The sequence below is a fragment of the Jaculus jaculus genome, chromosome 16 (genome assembly GCF_020740685.1).
Source record: "Jaculus jaculus isolate mJacJac1 chromosome 16, mJacJac1.mat.Y.cur, whole genome shotgun sequence".
In the NCBI taxonomy this organism is placed as follows: Eukaryota; Metazoa; Chordata; class Mammalia; order Rodentia; family Dipodidae; genus Jaculus; species Jaculus jaculus.
In genome coordinates, this window is record NC_059117.1 from 58,794,332 (window position 1) to 58,813,372 (window position 19,041).

Below are 19,041 nucleotides of genomic sequence, written 5' to 3' on the forward strand. Positions count from 1 at the left end.
TGCCTTTAATCCCAGCTCTTGGGCGGCATAGGTAGGAGGCTTGCCATGAGTTTGAGGTCACCCTGAGGCTTCATAGGGAATTCCAGGTCAGCCTGGAGTATAGTGAAACCCTACCTCAAAAAAATATAAAAAATTTAACTGTATGCGTTGTTCATGGGCAAAATACTATCAAATTAATTAGAAAAGCAATTGAAGCCAGGTGTGGTGGTGCACACCTTTAATCCCTGCTCCTGGGAGGCAGAGGTAGGAGGATTACTGTGAGTTCAAGGCCACCCTAAGACTACATAGTGAATTCTAGGTCAGCGTGGGCTATAGCAAGACCCTACCTCAAAAAAACAAAACAACAACAAAGAAAAACAACAACAAAGAAAAGCAATTGAAAATCATAGGCTCGCAAGTCTTGTATATTGTTACTATTGTTACTTTACTAATGCTTCTCAAGATAGGTAGTATGTTAAGCTCTGTTTTTATTATGTTTTTAGTAAATTGATATTTATTTATTTATTTGCCAGAGAAAGAGGAAGAGAGAGAGAATGGGTGTGCCAGGGCCTCCAGCCACTGCCTACAAATTCCAGACACATGCGCCCCCTTGTGTATCTGGCTAAAGTGGGTCCTGGGGAACCAAACCTGGGTCATTGCCTTTGCAGGCAAATGCCTTAACCACTAAGCTATCCCTCCAGCCTTCATTTTATTTATTTATTGAGAGAGAGATAGAGAGGCTGATAGAATGGGCACTCCAGGCCCTCTAGCCACTGCAGAAAAACTCCAGATGGATGCGCCACTGTCTATATCTGGCTTTAAGTGGGTACTGAAGAATTGAATCTGGGTCCCTAGGCTTCCCCAGCAAGCAAGCCCCTTAACTGATAAGCTGTTATGCTCAGATCACAGAGTCCCCAAAGACCACCAAGAGAGTTGGACACATATGCAACAGTAAAGAGCTTTATTTTGGGCTTAAACTCGGGCTCCAGACTTTACCAATGCAGTGGGTGGGTCCAAGATCCCCAGTAGCGGCTGGGAGCAGCTTTTATTAGGTTCAAACAAAGAAAAGGGGAATTCCAACATAGCAGTTACATGATTGGTTGACATTTAGCAAGAGCGTATATGTTGCAAGCTGACTGGTTACATAGCAGCTGAGGAACATTAAGCAAATTTATCTACAGTCACAAGAGCTACAGGAATGTATAAGATTTACTTGGCCCATTTCAGGGATTATTTTGGGTACTGAGCAGTTTGTGGCTGTTTTTCCCAGTAACTGCAAAGTGCTGTGTCAGTAATTTGGGCCCTGCAGGGAAACAGAAACTTAGGCCTATTAATATCTTTAAAGTCTATCATGGCATTACTTTGGTTTGGGCTCTTCAAAGCCATCTCTCCAGCCATCTCTGTTTTTTTTTTTTTTTTTTTTGTTGTTGTTGTCATTGTTTTTATTTTCCTTTAAAAATTTTTTTTTTTTTTTTGAGATAGGTTCTCGCTCTAGCCCAGGTTGACCTGGAATTCACTACATAGTCTCAGGGTGGCCTTGAACTAACGGTGATCCTCCTACCTCTGCCTCCCAAGTACTGGGATTAAAGGAATGTGGCACCACACCCAGCTCAATTTTTTTTATTAACAACTTCCATGATTATAAAAAATTCCAAAGGTAATATCCTCCTTCCCCCCACTTTCCCCTTTGAAACTTCATTCTCCATCATATCCCCTCCCCATCTCAATCAGTCTTTTATTTTGATGTCATGATCTTTTCCTCCTATTATGACGGTCTTGTGTAGGTTGTGTCAGGTACTGTGAGGTCACAGATGTCCAGGCCCATTTTGTGTCTGGAGGAACATGTTGTAAGGAGTCCTACCCTTCCTTTGGCTCTTACATTCTTTCTGCCACCTCTTCCACAATAGATCCTGAGCTCTGGAGGATGTGATAGAGATATTTCAGTGCTGAGCGTTCCTCTGTTACTTCTTCTCAGCACCATGGTGCCTTCTGAGTAATCCCAAGGTCACTGCTTATCTGAAAAGAGAAGCTTCTCTAACCAAAAATGAGAGTAGCATTAATATATAGGTATAAACATTAAGAGAAGTGCTTACTGGGCAGTTTGGTGAGCATAGTATATACATTTAGCCAGACAACAGCAGACATTACACTCCCAAGGCTCATGACTACCTCTGGTGTAGGATTTCAGTATCAGGGATGTATTCCCTTCCATGGAGTGGGTCTCCAGTCCAATTAGAGGGCAATTGGTTTCCCCCATAACAGATGTGCCACTATTGCACCCATTGGCTCATTGGGCCTGGCTGGCCAAATCTAGTGTCCACTGTTGAGTATCTTCACTGGTGATTTCTTTCTCTCTCATTGAACTGCATGCAGCATGGTTTTTCCCAGCTTTCTGTCAGCTGGTCTACATGGAGGAGGTTTTCAACTCAGCCTCAGCAGGATTTCTCAGTGACCTTGTTGCCCAAGTATGTGAAGTCTTCAGCAATAGGGTCTTACCATCTATTCCTGGTGGGAAACCAAGGGCCTTGGCAATGGCCTATAATGTTTTGGGGGCATCAGCAACCTCCCTGGCCAACAACTCATTGGAAGGTATCCCATCCCTGGCACTGAAAATTTTCTAGCAACAATCTATGGCTCCTGAGTGTTCTGTTGTTCGAAAAAGTAGGTTTGCATGTGACTTATTTATATCCTCTTGGATTTTGATTAGCTCTCCTCCATCTTTCCTTTACTCAATCTCTTCCCCTGACCTTACTTAGGCCTTTCCACCCACATTCATCTGTTCTTCTACTTACATATATACAATACCATCCTATTAAGTTTCCCTCTCCCTTCCTTTCTATTCCCTTAACATCCCCTTTCTAGCTTATTGGCCTCTGCTGCTGAGTTTCTTCCTACTCACACAGAAGTCCAATAATGTGTAGCTAGGATCCACATATGAGAGAGAACATGTGACGTTTGGCTTTCTGGGCCTGGGTTACCTCAGTAAGTATAATACTTTTCAGATTTTTTTTTTTTTTGAGGTAGGGTCTCATTCAGGCTGGCCTGATATTCCATATGTAGTCTCAGGGTGGCCTTGAACTCACAGCAATCCTCCTACCTCTGCTTCCCAAGTACTGAGATTAAAGGTGTGTGCCATCACATGAAGTCCCCTCCCCCTTTATTTTTAATTTTGGAGAGAGAGAGAGAGGTGAAATAGAGAATTGGTGCAACAGGGCCTCAGCCATTGCAATGGAACTCCAAATGCTTTTGCCACCTAGTGGGCATGTGTGATGTGCTTGTCTCACCTTTGTGTGTCTGGCTAACATGGGATCTGGAGAGTATAACATGGGTCCTTAGGCTTTGCAAGCAAGCGCCTTAACTGCTAAGTCATCTCTCCAGCTTTCCCCTTTTTTAATGAGAGACAGAGAGAGAGAGAGAGAGAGAAAGAGAGGAAGAGAGAGTGGGAGAGAGAATTGGTGCACCAGGGCCTCCTGCCACCTAAACCAACCTCCCTTGTGCACATGTGCAACCTTGCCAACTCGTGTCATTTTGTGTGTCTGTCTTACATGGAACCTGCAGAGTCAAACACGGGTCCTTAGGCTCCACAGTCAAGCGCCTTTTCAGCTAAGCCATCTCTCCAGCCCTCAAGCTCTGTTTTTAATTTATTTTTATTTTTATTTATTTGAGAGCAAGAGATAGATAGATAGAGAGAGAGAGAGAGAGAGAGAATGGGTGCGCCAGGGCTTCCAGCCTCTGCAAACGAACTCCAGACGCGTGCGCCCCCTTGTGCATCTGGCTAATGTGGGTCCTGGGGAAATGAGCCTCGAACCGGGGTCCTTAGGCTTCACAGGAAAGTGCTTAACCTCTAGGCTATCTCTCCAGCCCTATTCTTTGTTTTTTTCCAGGTAGGGTCTCACTCTGCTCCAGGCTCGAGGGTGGCCTTGAATGCAAGGTGATCCTCCTACCTCTACCTCCTGAGTGCTGGGATTAAAGGCATGCGCCACCATACCCGGCCTTTAAAATTTTTATTTTATTTTATTTTATTTGCAAGGAGAGAGAGAGAGAAAGAAAGAGAGAGAGAGAGAGAGAGTGAGGGAGGAGACAGACAGAGAATGGGTGCACTAGGGCCTCTAGTCACTGCAAATGAACTCTAGACACATGTGTCCCCTTGTGCATCTGGTTTATGTGGGTACTGGGGAATTGAACCTGGCTCCTTTGGCTTTGCAGACAAGTGCCTGAACCACTAAGCCATCTCTCCAGCCCCAAGTTTTGTTTTTAAAATGAATGATGGGCTGGAGAGATGACTTAGTGGTTCAGGCACTTGCCCATGAAGCTAAGGACCCATATTTGATTCCCCAGTGCCCATGTAAGCCAGATGCACAAGGTGGTGCACATGTCTGGGGTTTGTTTGCTGTGGCTAGAGGGCCTGGTATGCCTATTCTCTTTCTCTCTGTCTGCCTCTTTCTCTCTCTCTCTCAAATAAATAAGAAAAAAATTTAAATGAGTGAACTAAGGTACAGAGAAGTAATTTGCCCCAGCTCATGCATCTTGGGTTGGGGTTCAGGGTTAGGTTTTACAGTAAGCATACTTTAAGCATCTCCCTGTTTGCCTTTTATTATGTGATCACTATACTGGCAATAAAACCATGAAACTGGAACTCTACAAAGGATTTGGAAACAATATTTAATAAATTAAAATATCCTTAAACTACTTATAGTTAACTTTTTATAAAAACAGAAATTTAGCTGGGCTTGGTGGTGCATGCCTTTAATCCCAGAACTTGGGAGGCAGAGGTAGGTTTGTCATGAGTTTGAGGCCAGCCTGGGACTACAGAGTGAGTGCCAGGTCAGCCTGCGCTAAAGCAAGACCCTTCTTTGAAAAATAAAATAGAGCCCCATGCTGAGAAGAAGTGACAGAGGAGTGCTCAGCACTGAAATATCTCAATCACATCTTCCAAGGCTCAGGGTCCATTGCGGAAGAGGTGGTGGAAAGAATGTAAGACCCAAAGGAAGGGTAGGACTGCTTACAACGTGTTCCTCCAGACACAGAATGGCCTGGATATTCATGACCTCACAGTGCTTGACAGTACCTACACAAGACCATCATAATAGAAGGAAAAGATGATGACATTAAAATAAAAGATAGACTGATTGAGAGGGGGAGGGGATATGATGGAGAGTGGAGTTTCAAAGGGGAAAGTTGGGGGAGGGAGGGAATTACCATGGGATATTGTTTACAATTATGGAAGTTGTCAATAAAAATACATTAAAAAAGGAAAAATCAAATAAATATGGGCTGGAGAGGTGGCTTGGTGGTTAAGGCTCATGCCTGCAAAGCCAAAGGATCCAGGTTCAATTCTCTAGTACCCATGTAAAGCTAGATGCACAGGGTGACCCATGTGTTGAATTTGTTTGCAGTGGCTGTAGGCCCTGGCACATCCATTCTCTCCTCCTCAAAATAATAAATAAACAAATAAATTTTAAAAACCAAAGAAATAGCTGGGCATGTTGGTGTATACCTCTAATCCCAGCACTTGGGAGGCAGAGGTAGGAGGATTGCCGTGAGTTGAAGCCCACCCCGAGACTACTTACTAAATTCCAGGTCGGCCTGAGCTAGAGCAAGAACCTACTTTGAAAAGCCAAAAAAATCAAAAATCAAAATCAAAATAAATAAAAATAAGTAAAAAAGGAGACTCTAATTTATCACTGTGAATATCTTGTATTTAGAAGAACAAATAAATACCAGACCAGCTCTTCATGCAGGTTATTGGTTCTAAGGAATAAAACTTGGGCACTGTTTCTTCGTGGCTTCAAGCCACTAGGACACTGGTGTCCGCACCCTCAATTTTACTCAACTCTTGTGCTGAAGACTTTGGCCTTATAGTGACAGGCTCTGTAGGGAACTTTCCCTTCCCCTGGAACTTTAAATTTTTTTAATTGTTTATTTTTATTTATTTATTTGAGAGTGACAGAGAAAGAGGCAGAGAGAGAGAGAGAGAGAGAGAGAGAGAGAGAGAGAGAGAGAATGGGCATTCCAGGGTCTCTAGCCATTGCAAACGAACACCAGATGCGTGCACCCCCTTGTGCATCTGGCTAACGTGGGTCCTGGGGAATCAAGCCTTGAACTGGGGTCGTTAGGCTTCACAGGCAAGTGCTTAACTGCTAAGCCATCTCGCCAGCCCTCCGCTGGAACTTCACACCAGCCTGATCACACCACAATAGTGATGGGGGCAACTTCAGAAGCAGGAGGAGTCCTCAGAGGCTTTCAAATGAATGGGAGCCACCCATGAACAATGAGAGATTCTGCCTCAGAGTAAGTGGAAGTCCAGGACTGACCCTAGAGCTGTCCTCTGACCCTCATATGTGCTGTGATGCATGCACCAAGAACACACATGCACACATAGACACTAAATACTTAAACAAACAAACAAACTTTTTTTTGTTTGGTTTTTTGAGGTAGGGTCTTGCTGTAGTTCAGGCTGACCTGGAATTCACTCTGTAGTCTCAGGGTGGCCTTGAACTCTGTCTCCCAAGTGCTGGGATTAAAGGGTGTGTGCCACCATGCTCTGCTCTACATATTTTTTTAAAAAAATATTTGTTTACTTGTGAGTGAGGTGGGGGGGGAGAGGGAGAGGGAGAGGGAGAATGAATGGGTATGGGTGCTTCAGGTCTCTTGTAGCTGGCTTTATATGGGTACTGGGGAATTAAACCCAGGCTGTCAGGTTTTGCAAACAAGTGCTTTAACTGCTGAGCCATCTCTCCAACTCTAAAAAAATAATTTTTTTCAAAAGAAAAATATATTTCTGGGTTTGGAGGCTCACACCTTTAATCCAAGTACTCAGGCAAGTGTCTTAACCACTGAACCCTCTCTTTAGCCCTAATCCAAGCACTCAGGAGGCTGAGGTAGGAGAATTTGGCCTACAGAGGGAGTTCTAAATCATCCTGAGCTAGAGTGACACCCTGCCTAAAAAAAAAAAGGAAATACTTAACTTACATTGTTCTCAATGATTAGCTATAATGTTACCATCAAGAGTCATATATTTTTCTTTTTTTAAAAATTAAAGTTATTAGAGACAGAGAGAGGGAGGGATATATATGTGTGTGTATACATATATATATGGAGAGAGAGAGGGAGAGAGAGAGAGAATTGGTGTGGCAGGGCCTCCATCTTGTGTATCTGGCTTACATGGGACCTGGAGAATCAAACCTGAGTCCTTAGGCTTTATTGGCAAGCGCCTTAATTGCTAAGCCATTTCTCCAGCCCAAGAGTCATATATTTTTCTAACTATTAATTTCAGAATTTCTGGAGCCAAAATAAATCTAGAGAAAACACTGGAAAAAAGGGTACCACCATCACCAGAGCCTGATTATCCTCCAACTGTAAGTTAAGTTGATCCCTTTGAATTTTTTCCCCACACTGTTCACAAGTATATTTCCAGTTTGAAAATGCATATTTGCAGGCAGCAATACAAAAGTATTCATGCAGAATGCATAATCTCTGAAAATTATGAAAACATCCCTGCTACCAATACATATCTAAATACAAGACTAACCTATTTGTTACTTCTGTGTAGCGAGAGAAGTTCATTTTCAAAAGAGATAAAATTCAGTCTTTAGGTGTGAATGATATGAATGACAGTCTTTTTTTTTTTTTTTTTTTTTTTTTTTAATTTCTTCGTCGTTTGGGATCCTTGAGCAGGCAAAAGCTTTTAACAGGAGAGTCCACAAAGGGACCAGGTTTGTATTGTGGCATCCAGTTAGGCTAGAGCTGGGAATGCCTCTGGGTCATCCACACCAGGAGCCCAAGCACTTGACTTCCCAGCCCTGCGGCCACTATCCACCTCGTCCTCCCCTGCTGCCCCATCCAGGGCGCCCTAGGGCTCCAAAGTTGATCTCCAGCTGAGACGTATCATTTGCTGGCTTCCGGAATTGATGGTCCACAACTGAATCTTCAGCATGAGCCTTTTCGCTGGTTGATTTATGAAGAATAAATCCCTTCTTCCATTGCCCATCAGCACGTTCATTTGGTTTCCAGATATTAAACTCTTCTTTTTTGCTCGGTCTTTATTTTGAATAGTCTCCCACTTTTCCAAAATCATCTCTTGGCCGTACTTCCTTAACCACTTCAGCTCCGTTCTCCCTGTTTCCAGTGTCTGCTGCTGGACGTTCCTCCTCCTCAGCCTTTCCTCGGTCACATTTGCCTGGTCCAAACCTGTTAATTCAGGTTTGACGGTTCCCCAGTTGTGAGATCGCTCCCTCCACGCTTGTCCGGCGCTTCACCCACTGTAACGTGATAAAGATACTTATTTATTACAGACACGGAGAGAGGGACAGGATTGGGTGGGGGGAATGGGCACACCAGGGCCTCTAGCCACTGAGAACGAACTCCAGGTACATGTGCCACCATGTGCATCTGGCTTATGTGCGACCTGGAGAATCGAACCTGGGCCCACAGGCTTCGCAGGCATGCGCCTTAACCGCTAAGCCATCTCTCCAGCCCGTGGTCTTTTTTATCAATTATTTCTCCTTCAACCTGAGCTTGTTGATCAGGTCATCTTCCAGCTCCTCTTATTCCTTCTTTCTTCAGCCATCCTTTTGTGGCCCTTTTTGCAGCTGCGTGCCCGCTAGGTCTGGTTCTTTTTTATTGCTCTCAGCTGCTTTCAGTACCTCAAAGGGGTCCGATTCGTCATCAAATAACTGGTCGGATCGATTGTGACCACACAGCCGAAGCCTTCCGGTAGGTGCCCAGGCTTCATGATGGTGGCTCGGCGGCGCGTTCCTCCAGGATGGCAGCGGGCCGCACCAACCAAGCCAAGAGCGCCTGCTCTTTTTGAGTTTTTAACTTTAGATCATTTTAATGCGAAAGTCAATAATCCACTTTTAAAAGAACATATGTATATAATTATATTTTTGATTAAAAATATTTTGAAATATCCTTGATTTAATTCTCTCTCTCTTTTTGTTTTTGACAGATGACCAGTGAAATTAAAAAAAAAGGAGTGAGTTCAATTTTCTTGTTTTGAAAATGCTTAAAGACATTTATTACAAACTGGTTTCTTCTAAGATTATCTACTAAGTCCCACCCCAAGAGAGGGAAAAAATATCCAATTAAGAATAGATTTTTTTGGCTGGGCGTCGGGGGTGGCCGCCTTTAATGCCAACTCTGGGGAGGCAGAAGTAGGAGGATCACCATGAGTTTGAGGCCACCCTGAGACTACATGGTGAATTCCAGGTCAGCCTGTACTAGAGTGAGACCCTACCTCGAAAAACAAAAACAAAAACAAACAAACAACAACAACAAAAACAAAAAAGAATTTTGTTTTCTCTAGCCAAGGGGACAGCAGCATGTTATGGACAACAAATGTGGGTTGTGATATATATATTTAAGAGAGAGAGAGAGAGAGAGAGAGAGAGAGAGAGAGGGAGGGAGAGAGGAGACACACCAGAGCCTCCAACCACTGCAAAGGAATTCCAGATGCATGTGCCACCATGTGCATCTGGCTTACATGAGTACTGGGGAATTGAACCTGAGTCCTAAGGCTTTGCAGGCAACTGCCTTAACCAAAAGCTGTCTTTCCAGACCAAGAGTTATATTTTTTGTGACCTCCATTATTTGAGAACTAGCAGTGTAAATATTTTAGTTCTTATTCCAAAGAATTGAAAGAAGTTCACTGTCAGTTAAAGAAAATGCATCTGTTTTACAATCAGGGCAACAATTATCTTCATGTTGATATAATGACATTTATTTACTTAGCAAATACTAATTGAGAGTTATTTTATGCCAGCTACATGCTAAGTACTAGAGTTGTTTTTAAAAATGACACTGAATGGGCTGGAGAGATGGCTCATTGGTTAAAGGTGCTTGCTTGCAAAGCCTGAAGGCCTGGGGTTGATTCTCCAGTACCCTCATAAAGCCAGATGCAGAAAAGTAGCACATGCATCTGGAGTTCGCTTCCAGTAGCAGGAGGCCCTGGAGCGCACATACATTCTCACTCTTCTCTCTCTCAAGTAAATAAACATTTTAAAAGGAAGGGAATATCCAGAGGCATTCCCTGTCCACAATGACTAACTGTTGCTCCCCCAACTCATAACCCACAACCCCATGGTGAATACCAGAAATCCCACTGAGGAGGGGAGAATGGTACCAATATGTGATGTATCCATTCAAAGTTTCTACTTAAAAAAAAATACACTGCATGGGTGACGGTATGGTACTGTGATGTGATTGGCGGGAAGATGACAATATGTAAAATTCATTCAATAGTAAAGAATACAGAGATGAGCATGGTGATGCATGCATTTAGTCCCAGCACTTGAGAGGCAGAGGTAGGAGGATTGCTGTGAGTTCAAGTGAGGCCAGCCTGAGACTACATAGTGAATTCCAGGACAGCCTGGGTTAGGAAAAAAGAAAAATCACATGGGGAATTGATAATGGTTTTACCTTGAGAAAATGAAAACTTTACTAAGAACATTAATTTCATAAGAACTCATCACAAAGAAACTGATTTGTAGGGAATATTCTTAGATAACATAGTTTTTTTTGGTGTTTCGAGGTAGGTTCTCACTCTAGCCCAGGCTGACCTGGAATTCACTATGGAGTCTCAGGGTGGCCGCAAACTCATGGCAATCCTCCTACCTCTGCCTCCCAAGTGCTGGGATTAAAGGCGTGCGCCACCACGCCCGGCTAAAATAGTTTTATTTTGAAAGTTACTTTTAAGACTTAAAAAATATTTATTTATGAGAGAGAGAGGAGAATGAGCGAGAAAGAGGCAGACAGAGAGAATGGGTGTGCCAGAGTCTCTAGCCACTGCAAACGAACTCCAGACGCAGGGTTTACGTGGATCCGGGGGAATCAAACCTCGGTCCTTAGGCTTTGCCAGCAAGCCCCTTAACCACTGAGACATCTTTCTAGTCCAAGATTTTTTTTTTTTTTTTTTATTCTGAAAAAACTATTAGCAGAGAAAACAGAGCTTAGGAAACAACACTGAAACATTATGTCATGCAGAGCATTTGCTGTGTTCCTCTCATGTCACCAGCTCAACTACATCTACATGAAGCAGTGTGTGGAAAGTAGCCCAATCGTGCCCATTCAGCAGGAGTGGCTGGACCACATGCTAATGCTTGTCCCTGAGCACTTGAAGGAAGGGAAACAAAGACAAGAACTGCTTCAGAGCCTCATAAGTGAGGTGGCGGCTGACTTTAATAAAAGCATGAAGAGGTATATGGGTAAGTAGCTTTTGTTTTGTTTTGTTTTCAGATAGGGTCTCGCTGTAGCCCAGGCTGACCTGGAACTAACTATGTAGTGTCAGGGTGGCCTTGAATTCATGGCGATCCTTCTATCTCTGCCTCCAAATTGCTGGGATTCAAGGTGTGCGCCACCACGCCCGGCGGTAAGTAGCATTTAACACACACATAGTTTCTTTCCCCTTTCTGTGTGCCACTGAATCAAGTAGAATTGTGCCAGCCATGGCAGCCCATGCCGTTAGTCCCAGCACTGGGAGGCTGAGGTAGGAGGGACACTGTGAAGTTGAAGCCAGCCTGGGACTACAGAGTGAGTGCCAGGCGAGACCCTACCTCAAAAAGAACAGACAAACAAAAAGCGTAGAAGCAAGCAAGGGAAGATGGCACATGACTGTCATCACAGCGCTTGGGACATGGAGACAGGAGGATCAGGAGTCTAGGCCAGCCTCAGTTCATAGGGAGTTTGATACCAGCTTGGACTACATGAGATCCTGTGCCTCCAAAAAAAAAAGTGGGGAGAAAGTACAAGCAAAATGAATGTTTTGTTACTATTTTTACTTACTTGTAAGGAGAGGGAGAAAAAAATGAATTTATTTGCAAGCAGAGAAAGAGAAGAGAAACACACAAAATGGGTACACCAGGGCCTCCATCTGCCAGATGCATGTGCCACTTTAAGCATCTGGCTTTATGTGGGTACTGGGGAATGGAACCCAGGTCATTAGGCTTTTTAGGCAAGTGCCCTAACTTCCCCAAAATGAATTTTGAATATTATGTAAACTTTATATATTTCTTTTGAAAAAATTATTTATTTGCATGTGTGTTTATGGGCATGCCAGGGTCTCTTGTCACTGCAAACGAATGTCTTATATATGGCTGGTTGGGGAATTGAACCTTGGGCTGTCAGGCTTTGCAAGCAAGTGCCTTTAACAACTGAGCCATCTCCCCAGCCCCTAAATTATATATGTGTTTCTTAGATATGATTTCTACATAAAGTTTTATCCTGAGATTATAACATAGTCAAAGTCATTATAATTTAAGGGAACAGAGCTGCAAAGATGGCTTTGTGGTTAATGTGTCTGCCTGTGAAGCCTAAGGACCCAGGTTTGATTCTCCAGGATCCATGTAAGTCAGATGCACAAGGTGGTGCATGCATGTGGAGTTAGTTTGCAGTGGCTAGAGGCCCTGGCTCTCCCATTAATATTCTCTCTCTTAAATAAATATATAAAATAAGATAATTTAAGGGAGCATTTTGTAATTTTGTGTATATTAGCTGATCTGACTTTTCATTTTAGCTCCATTATTTTAGCTATAATTTTTATAGGATTGTCAGAAAATACTAATGTGTTTTTATAAAATTACTAGGAATTAAGTTTGTAATTTTTCTAATTTTAAAAAAGTATTTATTTATTTATTTGAGAAAGAGAGAGAGAGAGAGGCCAATATAGAAAGAGAGAAAGAGAATGGGTGCATCAGGGCCTCGAGCTACTGCAAAAGAACTCCAGATGCACGTGCCACCTTGTGTAACTGCTTTCTGTGCGTCTTGGGGATCAAACCTGGGTTCTTTGGCTTTTCAGGCAAGCATTTTAACCACTAATCCATCCCTCCAGCCCAAGCTTGCAATTTTTATTGAAATATTATTTTTTTCTTTTTGGGTTTAAAAAATTAATCTCTGTAGCCCAGGCTGGCCTAGAACTCATTATATGACCCAGGCTTGCCTCAAGCTCATGATAATCCTCCTGTCTCAGTCTCTTGAATGCTGGAGATGACAACTATTAGCCACTATACTGGCTCTAGTTATTTTTTTTTTAATTTTTTTAAATTTTTAAATTTTTAATTTTTTTAAAATTTTTATTATATATATATATATATATGTATATATATATATATATATATATGGAGAGAGAGAGAGAGAGAGAGAGAGAGAGAGAGAGACAGAGCTTATGTGGGATCTGGAGATTTGAACATGAGCTCTTAGACTTTGCAGGCAAGCACCTAATCTGCTAAGCCATCTCTTCAGCCTGAATTAAAATTTTTTATTTATTTGGGGACTGGAGGGATGGCTTAGAGGTTAAGGCATTTGCCTGCAAAGCCAAAGGACCCAGGTTCAATTCTCCAGGACCCACATAAGCCAGATGCACAAGGTAGCACATGCATCTGGCATTCATTTACAGAGGCTGAAGGCCCTGGTGTGCCCATTCTCTCTCTCTGAAATAAAGTTAATAAAAAATTATTAATTTGCAAGGAGAGAGAGAGAGAGAGAGAGAGAGGGAGGGAGGGAGGGAGGGAGGGAGGGAGGGAGGGAGGGAGGGAGAGAGAGAGAGTGGGCACACCAAGGCCCTTAGCCACTGCAAAAGAGTTTGAGATGCAGGCACCACTTTGTGTATTTGGCTGTACATGGATATTGGGGAATCAAACCTGGGTCATTAGGCTTCACAAACAAGTGCCTCAGTTGCTGAGCTATCTCTCCATTCCCCAAGGATGGATTTTCTTAAGTGATCATGACAGTGATCTTTGAATAGATGATATGCAAAGAATGGAGAATTAAGAATGTTCTCATATCTGAGTTTGATTTCACAGAATTCATGTAAAAAGTTGAGCATGGTCACACAGTCCTGAGGGGGATGGAGTCCAGAGAATCCCTGGTGCTCACTGACCACAGTGTTCCTATACTCACCTCCAAAATCAAGCCCAAATACTACTAAAAACTTGTTTTTGTTTCAAATAAAGGAATTTTTTCTAGGTTTATTTTAATGCACAGCAATTGGTACCATACAATATCTGGTTAGAGATTTAGCTATGAATAGGTCTTGAAAGAGTATTTAAGAAATATTAACACATATGTGTATTTTAGTACACAGCGTTCTTGTGAAACCTCCAGTTAAATGGCTCGAAGATGAAGGAGGCCCTTTACCTGAACCTCCTGTGTGAGTAAATTATTTTGAGAACAGTATTTCATGTAGCTTTGTTACAACTAAAAAATGAACTGATCAGCCAAGCAGGGTGGCTCATCCTATATTCCCAGCACTCAGGAGGCAGAGGTGGGAGGATCTCTGTGAATTGGAGGCCTGCCTGGGACTACAGAGTGAGTTCCAGGTCAGCCTGGGCTAGAGTGAGAGCCTGTTTCAAAAAGTTATATTGTGGAGGGAGAGATGGCTTAGTGGTTAAGGCACTTGCCTGCAAAGCCAAAGGACCTCGGTTCAATTCCCCAGGACCCACATAAGCCAGATGCACAATGGGGCACATGCATTTGGAGTTCATTTGCAGTGGCTGGAGGCCCTGGTGCACCCATTCTCTTCCCCTTTTTCTGCCTCTTTCTCTATCTCAAATAAATAAATAAAAATAAAGTTAAAAATTATACTGTGGGCTGGCTTAGTGGTTAAGGTGCTTGCCTACAAAGCCAAAGGATCCAGGTTCAATTCCCCAGGACCCATGTAAGCCAGATGCACAAAGTGGCACATGTTTCTGGAGTCATTTGCAGCATCTGGCTGTCCTGGCATGCCCATTCTCTCTCTTTCTCCCTTTCTCTGCCTCTTTCTCTGTCTCTCTCTCAAATAAATAAATAAAAATAAAATATTAAAAAATTATAGTGTGAAGCTCACAGATATTTGAATCTATCTAAAATACTCCAAGCCAGGCATGGTAATGCACATCTTTAATTCTAGCACTTGGGAGGCAGAGGTGGGAGCATTGCTATGAGTTCAAAACCACCCTGGGACTACAGAGTGAATTCCTGGCCAGTCTAGTCAAGAGTGAGACTTTGCCTTGAAGAAGAAAAGTAAAAAATTAAATTAAATAAACTACTACAAAGGCACTCTCTACATTGTGGTCATCTAGTTCTGCTCGCAGAAGTAGGAGGACCTCAGGAATCAATTCCTCAACCTGAGACAAGTGTGGCAGCGCCCACCTTTAATCCTGGCGCCAGGAGGTGGAAGAAGAGGGTTGGGAGTTCAAGGCCAGCCTCAGGTACACAGAGTTTGAGGTCAGTCTATGCAAAATGAGACAGATTTGTCCATTCTTTCCCTTCATCCTAACGACTGTATTCTTACCTAGCTCTCTACTAATTGAACCAGAACACAATAAAAGTTAACAGGACACTTAGCTGTGCCCAGGAATCTACTTCAGCCACAAACCATCTCTTCTCTCTGAAGATAATCTACTTTTGGAGATTCTGATGTGTTTTTATTATTTATTTAAAAGTATTTAATTTACTTTTAAGAGAGAGAGAGAGAATGGGTACACCAAGGCTTTTAGCTACTGTGAATGAATTCCAGACACATGTGCCACCTTGTGCATCTGGCTTATGTGGGTCCTGAGGAATCAAAATTGGGTCTTTAGCTTCAAAGGCAAGTGCTTTAACTGTTAAGCCATCTCTCCAGCCCAGTGTGTTTTTATTAAATGTATATTTTATAAGGTTTCCATTGCTGAACCTAGTTCTCTCTTCTCAATCTCCAGGTTATTCACTTTGACTCTACTTTCTTACAATATAGGGTGTATTTTTTGTTGTTGTTGTCTTTTTTTGAGGTAGGGTTTCACTCTAGCCTAGGCTGACCTGGAATTCACTATGGAGTCTCAGGGTGGCCTCAAACTCACGGCAATCCTCCTACCTCTGCGTCCCGAGTGCTGGGATTAAAGGTGTGCACTACCATGCCCGGCTCAGGGTGTTTTTTTTTTTTTTTTAGGTAGAGTCTCACTCTAGCCCAGGTTAACCTGGAATTTACTCTGTAGTCTCAGGCTGGCCTTGAACTCACAGCAGTTCTCCTACTTCAGTCTTCTGAATGCTGGGATTAAAGGCATGCATGTACCACCATGCCTGGGCATGGGGTTTGGGGGAGGGGAGAATGGGCATATCAAAGCCTCTAGTTGCTGCAAACGATCTCCAGATGCATGTGCCACTTTGTGCATCTGGCTTTATATGGGTACTGGGGAATTGAATTCAGGTCATTAGGCTTTACAGGCTTTACCTTAACAGCTAAGCCATCTTTCCAGTGCAGGTGTATTGTTTTAATCTTGTTTGATGTGATGTTTTGCTTTTCCAGAGGACTAGATTATTCCAAACCTTGGCATGCTAGCTATGTGCAAGCAAGAAATCAAATAGCAGCTAATTTACACATTGTTCACCCAAGTATGAAAATATTACTGGAATTTGGTTATACAACGTTTGCTAATACCACTTTGCTAGATTTAACAGGAATCAGGTAAGACTCTGTACTTATTAATCAAAACTTAGAAGTTTTGGAGGGATGGATTAGTGGTTAAGGCATTTGCCTACAATGCCAAAGGACCCAGGTTTGATTCCCCAGGACCCATGTTAGCCAGATGCACAAGGGGCACATGTATCTGGAGTTCATTTGCAGTGGCTGAAGGCCCTGGTGTACCCATTCTCTCTCTCTCTCTCTCCCTGTTTATTTGTCAAATAAATAAATAAATAATTTAAAAAGAATCCATTAAAAACCTCAAAAGTTAAATATCTCCTTATTTGACATTTTAAAAATTTATTTACAAGGGGAGGGAGGAAAAGAAGGAGAGAAAGAGGAAAGGAGAGAGAGAGAGAGAGAGAGAGAGAGGGGGAGAGAGAGGGAGAAAAAGAGAATGAATGAATCCCCCAGGGTCTGTTGCCACTGCAGAAGAACTCCAGATGCAGACACTATTTTGTGCATTTGGCTTTATGTGAGTACTGGGGAATCGCACCTAGGCCATTATGCTTCACGAGCAAACTCCCTCTTTCTCTGTCTGTCTCTCTCAAATAAATAAATAAATACACAGAGAGAAAGACAGATAGAGGGAGAGAGAGAGAATGGGCGCGCCAGGGCTTCCAGCCTCTGCAAACGAACTCCAGGCGCGTGCGCCCCCTTGTGCATCTGGCTAACGTGGGACCTGGGGAACCGGGCCTCGAACCGGGGTCCTTAGGCTTCACAGGCAAGCGCTTAACCGCTAAGTCATCTCTCCAGCCCAAATTTGCTTAGAGCCAGGCATGGCAGTGCATGCCTTTAAACCCAGCACTCGGGAGGCAAAGGTATGAGGATCACCATGAGTTCAAGGAGACTACTTAGTGAATTCCAGGTCAGCCTGAGCTAGAGTGAGACCCTACCTTGAAAAAAAAAAGATCCATCTTCTTTGTTTCAGCAATTGTCTATCAAGACCAGGCTATTATTTGTTTAAATCATTTTCTTTTCTTCATAAATAGAGCTAGAGGCCCAATTGATTGTGAATCACTGAGGAATGATCTATCAATTCAAGCTAAAAAAGCAGAAGAGAAGATCATGAACACATGGTACCCCAAGGTTATCAATCTGTTTACTAAGAAGGAAGCACTGGAAGACATTAAGCCTGAAAAACTGGACTCCTTTTTCAGCTGTGTTTCCACACTCATGTCGAACCAGGTATAAGTGTCATAGTTTTTTTTTTCAAGGTAGGGTCTCACTCTAGCCCAGGCTGACCTAAAACTCACTTTGTAGTCCCAGGCTGGCCTTGAATTCATGGCCATCTTCCTACCTCTGCCTCCTGAGTGCTGGGATTAAAGACATGCATCGTCATGCCTGGCTCTACAATTTAAAAAAATATTTTATTTATTTATTTGTGAAGAGTGGGGGGAAGAGAGAGAGAATGGGCACAATAGGGCCTGTAGCTGCTGCAAATGTACTTTCAGATGTATGTGCTACTTTGTGCATATGGCTTTATGTGGGTACTGGGGAATCAAACCTGGGTTGTTAGGCTTTGCAGTCCAGTGCCTTAATTGGTGAGCCATCTCTCCATCCCCAAGAAATCATGGTTTTTCCTTTTTTCTTTTTTTGTTTTGAGGTAAGGTCTCACTCTAGCTCAGGTTGACTTGGAATTCACTATGTAGTCTCAGGGTGGCCTCGAACTCACCGCAGTCCTCCTACCTCTGCCTCCTGAGTGTTGGAATTAAAGGCGTGCAACGCCATGCTTGGCAAAAATGCATTTTTTAATGCTTAGAAGCATGGTGCATATTTCTTAGTTTCTCTAACTTCACCTTCCCTTAGTGGTATTTTGGAAATCTGACTTTTCTGAGGAGAAAACACCCTGAGTTGTAGTGTTTGATTTCTGTGATATAAATATTTTCACTGTGGTTGATTTCAGGTTGCTAAGCATTTACCCACTCATCAGATCTTGACTAAGGTACTAATTTTAGTATACTGTACCTCATACACGTCAGGCCTTTTATGCTCAGACCCCTTAGTGTTAGCTATGACTGATCCCAGTCTTCACCATGTCATTTGGTCTTCTGAAGTGTTTTGTGGCCCAGGGATGGACTTTCTGAAACATGTAGAAAATTATGTACTGCTGTTTTTATTTTATTTATTTGTAGGCAGAGAGAGAGAGAAAATGGCATGCCAGAGCCTCCAGCCACTGCAAATGAACTATAGATGCACGTGCCACTTTGTGCATCTGGATTTACGTGGGTACTGGGGAATTGAACTTGGGTTGTCAGGTTTTGCAGGCAAGCGCTTTAACTGCTGAGCCATCTCTCCAGCCTTGCATTGCTATTTTTAGATTGCTGATATTACATTCCAAATTGTGGTTTACATATATTGTTCTACTGATTGCTTTAGACCTTTATTAAGAACATTTTGAGGGCTGGAGAGATGGCTTAACTGTTAAGGTGCCCATGTTCAATTCTCCAGATCCCACATTAGCCAGCTGCACAAAGGTGAGGCAAGTGCAAAGTCTCACATGCCCATGAGGTAGCACAAGCATCTGGTGTTCGGTTGCAATGGCTGAGGCTCTGGCGTACTAATTCTCTTTCTCAGTCTCTCTCTCTGTCTCTCTAAAAATAAATAAATAAAAAAGAATGTATTGGGGCTGGAGAGATGGCTTAGCGGTT

At 42.9% G+C, this 19,041-nt stretch overlaps 1 protein-coding gene across 1 annotated transcript in view; it reads left to right on the plus strand.

Annotated features, from left to right (window-relative positions):
• The window catches only part of Dnah12 (dynein axonemal heavy chain 12), a 196,393-nt gene that overhangs the window by 2,921 nt on the left and 174,431 nt on the right, over nucleotides 1–19,041 (plus strand). Inside the window, exons 3-8 of the mRNA XM_045135823.1 lie at nucleotides 7,256–7,337; nucleotides 8,930–8,956; nucleotides 10,994–11,183; nucleotides 14,050–14,122; nucleotides 16,235–16,393; nucleotides 17,383–17,578. Of these exons, the coding sequence (XP_044991758.1) occupies nucleotides 7,256–7,337; nucleotides 8,930–8,956; nucleotides 10,994–11,183; nucleotides 14,050–14,122; nucleotides 16,235–16,393; nucleotides 17,383–17,578 (727 nt within the window). The remainder of the gene's footprint in view (nucleotides 1–7,255; nucleotides 7,338–8,929; nucleotides 8,957–10,993; nucleotides 11,184–14,049; nucleotides 14,123–16,234; nucleotides 16,394–17,382; nucleotides 17,579–19,041) is intronic.